Source organism: Ranitomeya imitator, chromosome 4, assembly GCF_032444005.1.
Source record: "Ranitomeya imitator isolate aRanImi1 chromosome 4, aRanImi1.pri, whole genome shotgun sequence".
In the NCBI taxonomy this organism is placed as follows: domain Eukaryota; kingdom Metazoa; phylum Chordata; class Amphibia; order Anura; family Dendrobatidae; genus Ranitomeya; species Ranitomeya imitator.
The window spans coordinates 185613068-185625566 of NC_091285.1; the positions used below are offsets into that span (position 1 = coordinate 185613068).

A 12499-nucleotide genomic window follows, 5' to 3' on the forward strand; every position below is an offset into this window, starting at 1 on the left:
CTTTCTTATGGTACATGATTTTTAATTCTGTGATGTAGTTTCTTCTCCAAACTAGATTGTTGAAGAGAAGATGACTTTTTATTGCAGTATTCCAATGTTAGGATCAGGACTTAGAACTGGCCACACACACAGACCTAAAAACTTGTGAAAATAGGGGGTAGAAGGGAGCCCAAATACTGTTTTCTGGGTCAGCACCTAGTTATGTGTGTATCACATGCTTGCAAACGCAATCTACTTTAAACAATTCTGTCTATGGCAAATTCGGTCTGACATTGTGATTACAGACATAAGTCTCATGTCTACTATCTTCTGAAACAGAAGGTCTGGCGTTTACACCAACAAGGGGCCATTGAAGAGTTATTTCCAACATTCCAAGTTAGAACTTACGGATGACTGGCTGGATTGGAGCGACCACTGTGCATGTGCAGCACTGCTCCATTCATTGTGTATGGAACTGTAGCGGAAAACAGAACGCTGCACGGAAATCTCTTGCAGTCTCATATACAATAGTTTAAGGAGAGGTATTCAGCCACAACTCCATTCCGAGAGAAAGTAAAAAGACCCTTTTTGGAATAATAGAATGTTAGGGTTATTGTGTCCAACCCCCTGGATCAATGCTGGATTCATTAAACCAGGGGTGTCAAACTGCATTCCTCGAGGGCTGCAAACAGGTCATGTTTTCAGGATTTCCTTGTACTGCACAGGTGATAATTTAATCACCTACACACATAACGATTGCAGCACCTTGTGCAATGCTAAGGAAATCTTAAAAACACGCATGGTTTGCGGCGCTCGAGGAATGCAGTTTGACTCTGTTTCAAGACTTCCACTGAAGGAGAACTCACCACCTCTCGTGGCAGCCTGTTCCACTCATTGATCACCCTCACTGTCAATATTTTTTTCCTAATCTGTATCTTCTCCCTTTCAGTTTCATTCCATTGTTTCTTGTGTTTCAGTGTGTGTCTCGGGCCATTTCAGATTAGCAAGTTATCCCCTATCCTCCAGATAAGTGATAACTTTAAAGTCTTATTCCCATGAATAATAAGTTAGGTTCTCCATTTCATTGTAGCACTTTTAGACCAGAATACTCACCGACACATGTTTCATTTACATTTTACTTTACATTGTTTTAACCATATCTGAAAGTGTGTTGATGGTTAAAAATCCAGACAAAGCATTGTAACACATTTTACAATCTGGTCTGTGCAATTTGAAAAAAACAAAACAAAAAATACAAAAAAATACAAACTTACAATAGCTAGAAGCTGCTCCTTTGAAGCTTCATTTACCTTGTAGAATATGGCAGCTTCAACTCCGTGCAAAGAATCAGAATGATTTGCAAAAACAAATAATAGCCTAAGTATTTGCACAGCAATGAGCAAAATAACGCTTTGCAGCCCACAGAATTGCCAGTGCTGCAAACCTGTAACCTAAAGTCTTATGGTATCGAGAATGTAGCAGAAGACTGAAATGAAATGATCATTTGTTTATTTCTTTCTAGAGACCATTTGCTCTTTTTACACCTTTCTTATATTAAGGCCTTAGCATCACTCACAATATCTCCTAAAAAGGTCTCATTTGGCCAGGCCACCACCGCAGACATGCTTGTAACCTACTTACTGTAGATGTATCACTGCCCCACTGGGTTAAGTCATCTCCTGGAAATATCTAGTATTCCAACCAGTACTAAAAAGTATAGCTGCTTTTGTTGAGAGTGGAGGACTACCACCATAAAGACATCACATATTATAACTTTGTTTCATGACTTTATGGAAATTAAGTAGCCTGATGGTTAACGGACTCGTGACGCTGAACAGATGCCCTTAATGGATACTGGAATTAAGAGAAACTTTGACGTGACTACACTACAGTCCTATACAGATAGCACTAACTTTGCATTCGAGCTCACGGGAAGACTTGCTGAAGGTGGAAAAAGGGATGGAAAAATGAGTTGAGCTGCCCTGGTTTACATTTCTTTTTTTTAATGCTGGTCTTTAGCGCAGAGACTGTCCCACCATCATGTATAAGAGTAGCTTGCTGCAAAAGGCTCCAACGGAAAATGTTATTAATTACCATTAGATTGACCTTATATCTGCCAGATCTCCAGCCTACGCGGTTGGAGAAAGTAAAACTGATGTAATGATGGCAACCGCTTCTGTCTAAATATAGTCATCTTCCACAGGTTCTCCATTAACGTCGCAGTAATGGATGAATATGGCAACAACTCGCTGGAAAACCCCCTTTCTCATCTGTCGCAGCTCAGAAATTTCCTCGCCAATGGTTTCCATACAGATGTCCGCAGAAAGCTGTCCTTTCCTCCTTGGTGCGTATATTGTAGCTGATAATGAAAGAAACAAAACAGAACGTGCTTAATTAACAGAGTAATGTTAAAAAGCGAAACAGAATTTTGAAGAAAAAAAAAAAATATAGGCATCACATGACATGTCAGAAATTTTTTGCAATGGGTCTTCAGGTCTCAAGACCCCAAAATATTGCCGAAGTTAAAAAGGGCAAAAGCACTCAGCTGATTATGGAAGTGTGAGCAAAACAAAGCACAGACCCAGATAAAGTCTACAAGTCTGAACACTGGATCTCCAAGGATCAGACGAGCAATGATTAACACAGCTGAAGGGCAACAGCGGTCACCTGAGTACTTCTACTCCCCCTTCCTTTATGTAATCATTAAGGGTCTCGGAGTAGGGGACCTCCACCCTTTAGGATGTCAATACTAATTGTATTAACTTTCTAGTGGTCCAGCGTTCTGGCCCGTATTCAACAGAGTACTGCACTCAATTCTGTAGGTCATGTTGTCAGATACACCCTTACACATTTTTTTTAGCTGAATTTCTTTCATACATCAGAATGCGCAGAATGCTCAGATTGATCAGATATGAAACTGTTGTATTATGTCTCATTCAGACATCTGTTGCATATGAGTGTTGTCCGTGATTTTCACAAATAGCACTAGCACCTATGAAAGCCTATGGGGCGATTCACAGGTCTGATTTTTTCCCTCGGACTAAGTGGTCAGTGGAAAATATCGTAGACATGTCCAATTTTGATTCGACGGCTGGCTCAAAATAGTCAATGCAAGTCAAAGGGTTGGCAGAAAAAAAAAAAAAAAAAAAAATCAGATAACACTCGTATCACACTCTAAACAAACTCTGATCAGAGTCTGATCAGAATGATTGAGTCGATTTTCTCGTACGCAAAAATGAAAAACAAAACGTCTGAATGAGGCCTTACTCCAAATACAAATCACCACAACAAGCAAATATGCAGGATTGGAGCTCCCAAGTCTACAGTTCATGGTACAGATCATATAATGGCACAATGTAATGTACAACGTTACTTGTTTTTTTATGTGAATAATTTCATGTAAACAGTCATGGATATTTTTCACTCAACTTACTTTTTTCATCATCCTCAAAGTCATATCTTGCATAGCTGTTTGGTTCTGCAGTCCTTAGTGAGCGCAACCAAGGAAAGTCTGTGATCATGGAGTATGGTGCACTGTCTACAACACCTGGAAAATCATTATCGGAATTAGTCAAGATCAAGATTCTGTGATCCATGTTGTCTGCATGTACAATAACTACAAGAACTATTTGGGCACATCCACATTATAGAGGGGTGTCCTAATGTACGAGATAGGGTCAAGTATTGGCTGTATCTTGGAAGGATATCCGAATGCCCGCCATACTTTTTTTTTTTCTTCTTCCCAAAATCATCTGTTTGCTTGAGGTGTAGGGAGCTGGGAATGTCAGTATCACAGTTACGAAGGTCAAGAACGTATCTGTCTCACACAAGTGGTCCACTTTTAGAATTCCTTTTGGCAGAATAAACACTAGTGTTGAGTGATACCTTCCGATATTTGAAAGTATCGGTATCGGATGGTATCGGCCGATACCGGCAAAATATCGGATCTCGCCGATACAGATACCCGATACCAATACAAGTCAATGGGACACAAATATCGGAAGGTATCCTCGATGTATCCCAGGGTCTGAAGGAGAGGAAACTCTCCTTCAGGCCCTGGGATCCATATTAATGTAAAAAATAAAGAATAAAAATAAAAAATATGGTTATACTCACCCCCCCCGGAGGACCCTGGCTGTCACCGCTGCAAGCGTCCGCCTCCGTTCCTGAGAATTGCAGAGACTGAAGGACCTTCGATGACGTCGCAGTCACGTGAACGGTAAGGTGAGCGCTCCCCTGACCGCGACGTCATCGAAGGTCCTTCACTCTCTACATTCTCAGGAACGGAGGCGGACGCTTGCAGCGGTGACAGCCAGGGTTCTTCAGAGGGGTGAGTATAGCAATATTGTTTTTTTTAAATTTGTTTATTAATTCCAGAGTAAACAAACAATGCACACATTACATTTATCATCATTAAGTATACCGTCAGATACAAATGATTACAGAACATCATCATATCCAAAGTTCACAGAGGTAATAAACTGTGCATGTTGAATCACTAGTACCTACAAAATACCTACTATACAACTTAAACAACTTTAACCATTAGTAGTAAGTCGCCAAAAGAAAAACAGATTTACATTTGCTCCGTAACGATGTCCCAAAATCACATGCCCTCCCTCCCGTGTATATATCTAATCAGCGCAGACTACAGAGTATGATAAGATGAGTTCCATCTACCCCAAATTTTTTCGAATTTACCTGGGCATCCTCTATTATGGTACAGTGTTCTTTCATATGGGATAACCGAGTTCACTAGGTCAATCCAAGCTCTGAGAGACGGGGAGGAGCTACCCATCCACCTTAACGCCAGCACCTTTCATGCTAAGAAGAGCATTTCTCGAAGGAAGATCCCAGTATGGTGATCCCAGGTCTCTGTATCCCACACCCCGAATAAGCAAGTCAATGGTTCAAGTGGGACAGGGATTGACAATAAAGATGTTAACAATGTCGTGACCTCTTTCCAATAGTGAAAAATTACGGGGCACCTCCATATCATATGGATAAAATCCGCATCACGTGTGTAGCATCGTAGGCAGTCTGACGTATGAAGGCGACCCATTTTAAAAAGTCGTGTTGGGGTCAAATAAGTCTGAAATATAATGTATATAGCTGGGTCATCCTGTTATTAACTGAGGGAGAAACTTTAGTTGGAGATTCTAGAATATAATATTTTATAATTTTTATTCTTTATTTTTTACATTAATATGGATCCCAGGGCCTGAAGGAGAGTTTCCTTTCCTCCAGACCCTTGGAACCATACGCACCGCACACTCCGATACAGATTTCCGATATCACAAAAATATCGGAACTCGGTATCGGAATTCCGATACTTGCAGTATCGGAATGCTCAACAGTAATAAACACTTAAAATTTGACTGACCGCAGCTAAGTTAATAGTTGGTTTCAATGGCTAATTCTTTGAAGGATGAAAATGTTAATTACCTTCCAGAGTGTAAATGTCTCTACCCCAGGGATATTTTGTATATTTCTTTACATCTTCTTCTGAGCGTGTGGCCTCAGGAAAGAATTCGTATTTAATGAGCTCTCTGAAGAGGAAATATCAAAAGAGAGAAAACGTCAAGGATGCATTAGTGGGAAAAAAAAGGCTTTGTAGCTTAATTTCAAGAAAACAAAAGGAATATTGAGAAATAGAAATTTTAGCATTAATAGATTTCAAAGTTTGTGTGTTAAATAGCTACATAAAATACATATTAGACTAAATCTAAGAGTCTAGATTCAACCCTACTTCCTTTAGTGGTTGCTGGCAAACAGTTATCTCAAGGGTTCATTAACCCCTTAGTGATGGAGCCAATTTGCAGCTTAATGACCGGGCCAATTTTTACAATTCTGACCACTGTCATTTTATGAGGTTATAACTCTGGAACGCTTTAAAAGATCCCGCTGATTCTGAGACTGTTTTTGAAGACATATTGTACTTCATGTTAGTGGTAAAATTTCTTCGATACTACTTGCGTTTACTTATGAAAAAAACTGAAATATGGCGAAAAGTTTTAAAATTTTGCAATTTTCAAACTTTGAATTTTTATGCCCTTAAATCACAGATGTGTCACACAAAATAGTTAATAAATAACATTTCCCACATGTCTACTTTGCATCAGCACAATTTTGGAAACAATTTTTTTTTGTTACGAAGTTATAAGGGTTAAAAGTTGACCAGCAATTTCTCATTTTTACAATAAGATTTACAAAACCATTTTTTTAGGGACCATCTCACATTAATAGTCACTTTGAGGGATGTACATGACAGAAAATACCTAAAAGTGACACCATTCTAAAAACTGCACCCCTCAAGGTGCTCAAAACCACATTCAAGAAGTTTAATTTATTAATTTTTTCATTTTCACAAGCGTAAAAAGAAAATGAACCACAAAATTTGTTGTGCTATTTCTCCTGAATACGCCGATACCCCATGTGTGGGGGTAAACCACTGTTTGGGAGCACGGCAGAGCTTGGAAGAGAAGGAGTGCCGTTTTACTTTTTCAATGCAGAATTGGCTGGAATTGAGATCGGACGCCATGTCGCGTTTGGAGAGCCCCTGATGTGCCTAAACAGTGGAAACCTCCCACAAGTGACACCATTTTGAAAACTAGACCCCTTAAGGAACTTATCTAGATGTAAGGTGAGCACTATGAACCCCCAAGTGCTTCACAGAAGTTTATAACGTAGAACCGTGAAAATAAAACATCTTATTTTTTCCACAAAAAATGATCTTTTCGCCCCCAAATTTTTAATTTTTACAAAAGTAACAGGAGAAATTAGACCACCAAAGTTGTTGTGCAATTTGTCCTGAGTACACCGATACCCCATATGTGGGGGAGACCACTGTTTGGGCACACATTGGGGCTCGGAAGGGAAGTATTGATGTTTTAAAATGCAGACTTTGATGGAATGGTCTGCGGGCGTCATGTTGCGTTTGCAGAGGGTAACAGGAGAAATTGGACCATAAAAGTTGTTGTGCAATTTGTCCTGAGTACTCTGCTACCCCATTTGGGGAGTGAACCACTGTTTGGGCGCATGGCAGATCTCGGAAGGGAAGGAGCGCCATTTTGGAATGCAGACTTTGATGGAATCGTCTGCGGGCATCATGTTGCATTTGCAGAGCCCCTGATGTGCCTAAACAGTAAAAAATATACCTCTTGAGAAATTCATCTAGGGGTGTAGTGAGCATTTTTAAACTTCCACTAAAATGTTATTTGGTCCCAACGTATTACTTTTCAACAAGTATAACTGGAGAAAATGAACAGTACAAATTACCGTATTTTTCACACTGTGAGACGCATTTTTTTCCTAAAAAATATTTTGGGAAAATGGGAGTGCGTCTTATAGTCTGAATGCATTTACCAGGAGATTGGTGGCAGCAGGAGTTGGGCAATTCTGCCAGCCCTGGGCTGGGAAGAGTGGGGGTTCGGTGGTCCAGTGCTGCAGAACAATGATCTGACTCCCATGCCAGGCTAGTGCGGCAGGTTTGGCGGTGCCATTTTCCCAGAGGCCACCACATTGCAGCAAAGGAAGTGAGGGCTCCAGGCCTTCACCAAGCACCGAGGCTCTTTGACCTTTTCCAGCACCTGCGCACTGCAGTACTTTGCTCTGCCCTCAACAGGCCGAGATGTATGCCTGCACAGGCATACGTTAAAAGGTGTTTCGGCGGTCGTTAAGTGGTTAAACATCAAAAGTCAAATTATTTTCTGTAAGAATATGAGGAAAAAGAAAACAAAAAACCCACAAAAATAGTATACTCACTGATTGACGTTCGCTATAGTGTCCATCCAGCTTCGGACACGTACTTTATTTCTAACATTAGGAGGATTGCTAAATTCATGTATAATACAGATGTGATAAGGGTATGGGCCACTGAATATTTTTCTTTCTAAGGTCAATGTATCTACCTGTAAAAGAAAATTAAAACAATCAATTCTTTTCATTAATGAGGACTTTCAGACAAGCAGTAACTTGTAACACTAGTTGTCTAATTGTAAAAATTCAGAAAGAATCTAAAGCTAAAACAAGTACATGCCATAGAATCAGTTTCCAAACTACGGCTCTCCAGCTGTTGTCAGACTTCAACAGGTTGTCAGGACATGATGAAAATAGCAGTTTTACAACAGCTGAATGGTGATAAGCACAAGTGATCGTTACTCGAGTTTGCCAGGGTGCTCGAGTGCATATTTGAGTCCCCACGGCCACAAAACATGCGGGGATTATCCGTGATTGCCCGCGAAACATGGGGACGTGGGAACTCGAACATGTCACTTGAGCACCCGTGATACTCTGTGCATACCGGAGCAATGAGCAATTGCACTCATCAGCACTCATCACTACAGCTGAAGCCTTAGATTAGCACATCAATCTATATAGTGTATGTAATAATAGCTTTACTATCAGAACAGCATTTTAGGTCATGTATTTACCACCCAAAAAAACTAACAGGTCACATCTTTTACAAAAGATTTGCTAACATCAAAGTAACCAACAACCTTTGTGCTCGTGATGAAGATTTCCACTTTGAACAGCAAAACCTACAAAGTCTGGAGATTGTATGATCTTACATACTAAGGTCTTACAATCTGGCAAAGCTTTAATGATATCTAGTCTACATAAAATGCACCAACATTGGTCCCATGAAGAATGTCTTAATAGGGCTTTACTACTGACCATATTACAACGCCTGGCACATAGTTATCAGATTAAACTATTTCAGGACTGAAGCAAAGAGCGAATGTTCTCCAAACATCCAGTTACCAAAGCTCAAAGCGTAAAATAACTTTAAAAAAAAAAAAAAACCTTCATGACCCCAGCTTTTTCCGGTTTTGCATTTTCGTTTTTCGCTCCTCTCCTTCCCAGAGCCATACATTTTTAATTTTTCCGTCAATATGGCCATTAGAGGGCTTATATTTGGCGGGACGAGTTGTACTTTTGAACGACATCATTGGATTTTTGCATGTCATGTACTAGAAAACGGGAAAAAAATCTCAAGTGCGGTGAAATTGCAAAAAAAGTGCAATCCCACACTTGTTTTTTGTTTGGCTTTTTTGCTAGGTTCACTAAATGCTAAAACTGACCTGCCATTATGATTCTCCAGGTCATTACGAGTTCATACACAAGAAACATGTCTAGGTTATGTTTTATCAAAGTGGAAAAAAAAATCCAAACTTTGCTAAAAAAAATAAATAAAATAAATTGCACAATTTTCCAATACCTGTAGCATCTCCATTTTTCGTGATCTGGGGTCAGGTGAGGGCTTATTTTTTTGCGTGCCGAGCTGATGTTTTTAATGATGCCATTTTGGTGCAGATACGTTCTTTTGATCGCCCGTTATTGCATTTTAATGCACTGTCACGGCGACCCAAAAAAATGTAATTCTGGCATTTCTAATTTTTTTTCTCGCTATGCCGTTTAGTGATCAGGTTAATCTTTTTTTTTTATTGATAGATCGGGCGATTCTGAAAGCGGCGATACCAAATATGTCCAGATTTGATTTTTCTTTTACTTGTTTCATTTTGAATAGGGTGAAAGGGGGGCAATTTAAACTTTTATATATTTTTTTAAACAAGTTTTTTTTTTACTTTTGCCATGCTTCAATAACCTCCATGGGAGGCTAGAGGCTGGCATAGCCTGATTGGCTCTGCTACATAGGAGCGATGCTCAGATCGCTCCTATGTAGAATTGCTACATTGGTATGAGCGGTGACCACAGGGTGGCGCTCACAGCAATCCAGCATCAACAAGCATAGAAGTCTTCAACAAACCTCTGGTTGTCATGCCGAAGCATCGCTGACCCCCGATCACGTGACTGGGGTCAGCGATGCGCTCATTTCCGGCCCGAAGCACTAGTTAAATGCTGCTGACAGCGTTTGACAGCGGCATTTAACTGGTTAAGAGCAGCGGGTGGATCGAGATTCCACCCGCCGCTATTGCAGGCACATGTCAGCTGTACAAAACAGCTGACATGTCTCGGCTTTGATGCGGGCTCACCGCCAGAGCCCGCATGAAAGCGGGGGTTCTGACCTTTGCCGTACTATCCCGTCCGAGGTCAGAAAGGGGTTAATAAGATATTTATTGATTTTTACAATTTGTATTTTGCTTCCATCTTTCTTTCACAGATAAACTTACTTGTTGCATTGGACGCAGGTAGATAATACGATTTCTTTCAGGGGGCATCCTAAGTATCTGGTCAAGTACTTGCTCCATATTAAGCTTTTTACATTGAGCATAATCAAAGCGATTGACTATTGGGGCATTTTCTACCTTTAAGTGCTTCAAAACACGACATCGTGTTGCTGGGGAAAAAAAAAAGGTAACTTTTCAAAACAGAAGCCATACATCTTGTCAGTAACTGGGAACTAATGCATTACTAAATGTATGTTCATGCTTATGATCTTATTACATCTGTACATCATTACATCCAGGAGGTAACTAATATTAGAGGGAATCTGTCGCCTCATCTTTCGGATATAAGTTGTGGCATTAGGGGCTTATCTACAGCATTCTGTAAAGCTGCGAATAAGCCCCCGATGTAACCTGAAAGGTAAGAAAAACAAGTTACATTATGCTCACCTGGGGGCGGTACGGTGCAGTTCGGGTCCGATGGGCGTCGTGGTCCGGGTCCTGCGCCTCCCATCTTCATGCGATGACGTCCTCTTCCTTGCTTCATGCCGCGGCTCCTGCGCAGGAGTACTGATTTTCCCTGCTGAGGGCAGAGCAAAGTACTGCAGTGAGCAGGCGCTGTGAAAGGTCAGAGAGGCCCAGCGCCTGCGCACTGCAGTACTTTATGCTGCCCTCAACAGGTCAGACAAAGTACGCCAGCGCAGGAGCCGCGACAAGAAGCATAGAAGATACTATGAAGATGGGAGGCGCCGGACCCGGACCCGCGACACCCATCGGACTGGACCGCCCCCAGTGTGAGAATAATCTAACTTGTTTTTCTTATCTGTCAAGTTACATCGGGGGGCTTATCTACAGCATTATAGAATGCTGTAGATAAGCCCCTAATGGCGGTGGCCGCTGATTATATCTGAAAAATGAGGTGACAGATTCCCTTTAACAGGATTCCCTTTAATGTGGAGAGTAGTGATGAGCGAACATGCTCAAGCGTCTTCAGCGTGCTCAAAAAATATGCGCCAGTTCACGCGCCTGTATGCTTTGCGGCTGTTGAACAGTCGCGAAACATGAGGGAGCGAGGACTCAAATATATTTTGCGAGCATGTGAAACAACTTATCTGAGCATGTTCGCTTACCACTAGTGGGAGGGTTTCAATAATGACATCTGTAAAGGTTGTTTCCATGAGCTATGGCAACAGTCAATAAAGGTCAACTCGATATGACCCAAACCAATGATCAAAATGAAGTGGCACTTTGAAGGCAAAAAGCTATATGCGGTCAATCATTCTTGGCTTCTACTAGGCGATGAGCCTAAAAAAGGCCAAGTGGAGCAGAGTGCAGATACATTTTCAAAGTCAAAGCAGACAGCTAAATTGTTAGAAAACCAAAAAACAAACAAAACAAAAAAACGCTTGAATTCATATGGTTTTTAGAATTTAACTTCAAGGAGATACAACAAGGCCATTTTTTTTAGGTGTAGACAAGAAAGACTAGGGCTGATGTAAAACAGGATAAACTATTCATGTGTGACATACAGTGGCTTGCAAATTTATTTACCTCGCTTAACATTTTTCATGTTTTGCAACCTCACAACATAGAATTTCTCCGATTTTTTGAAGGTTTGTATCAACAGTGAACATTTGGTTATGTTTTTATTGGGGAGCAAACAACAAATAGGACAAAATAACTGAAAATGTCAGTGTGCATAACTATTCACCCTCCTAAACTGAGTACTTTCTAGAGCAGGGGTCCCCAACTCCAGGCCCACCAACAGTGCAGGTTTTCAGGATTTCTTTAGTATTGCATCGGTGGTAATGTGATCATCTGCACAGGTGATGATTCCAACTCCTGTGCAATACTAAGGAAATCCTGAAAACCTGCACTGTTGGCGGCCCTCGAGGCCTGGAGTTGGGGACCACTGTTCTAGAGCCTCCCTTTGCAGCATTTACAGCTGTAAGTTGCTTTGTTTAAGTCTCTATGAGGTTTCCACATCTGGCCACTGGGAGTTTTGCTCATTCCTCAAGACAAAACTGCTCCCGCTCCTTCAAGTTAGATGGTTTCATCTGCTGAACAGCAATCTTCAAGTCTGACCACAGATTCTCAATTGAATTAAGACCTTGACTTTGACTAGACCACTAGAACATTTACACAATTCCCCTTAAGCCACTCTAGAACATTAACAATTCCCCTTAAGCCACTCGAGTGTTCCTTTAGCAGTATGCTTTGGGTTATTTTCTTGTTGGAAGGTGAACCTCTGTCACAGTCTCAAATCACTGACAGACAAACAGGATTTGCTCAAGAATATCCCTGTATTTTTTACCATCCATCTTCTCCTTGACTTGGACCATTTTCACTGTCCCTGCTACCGAACAACATCCCCACAGCATGATGCTGCCTCC

At 40.9% G+C, this 12499-nt stretch overlaps 1 protein-coding gene across 1 annotated transcript in view; it reads right to left on the reverse strand.

Annotated features, from left to right (window-relative positions):
- Positions 1 to 1471: 1471 nt before the first annotated feature.
- The window catches only part of FBXO38 (F-box protein 38), a 114084-nt gene continuing 103056 nt past the window's right edge, over positions 1472 to 12499 (reverse strand). Inside the window, exons 18-22 of the mRNA XM_069764172.1 lie at positions 10113 to 10279; positions 7744 to 7889; positions 5425 to 5528; positions 3413 to 3526; positions 1472 to 2338 (exon numbers count right to left, since the gene is read on the reverse strand). Of these exons, the coding sequence (XP_069620273.1) occupies positions 2160 to 2338; positions 3413 to 3526; positions 5425 to 5528; positions 7744 to 7889; positions 10113 to 10279 (710 nt within the window). The 3' untranslated portion in view covers positions 1472 to 2159. The remainder of the gene's footprint in view (positions 2339 to 3412; positions 3527 to 5424; positions 5529 to 7743; positions 7890 to 10112; positions 10280 to 12499) is intronic.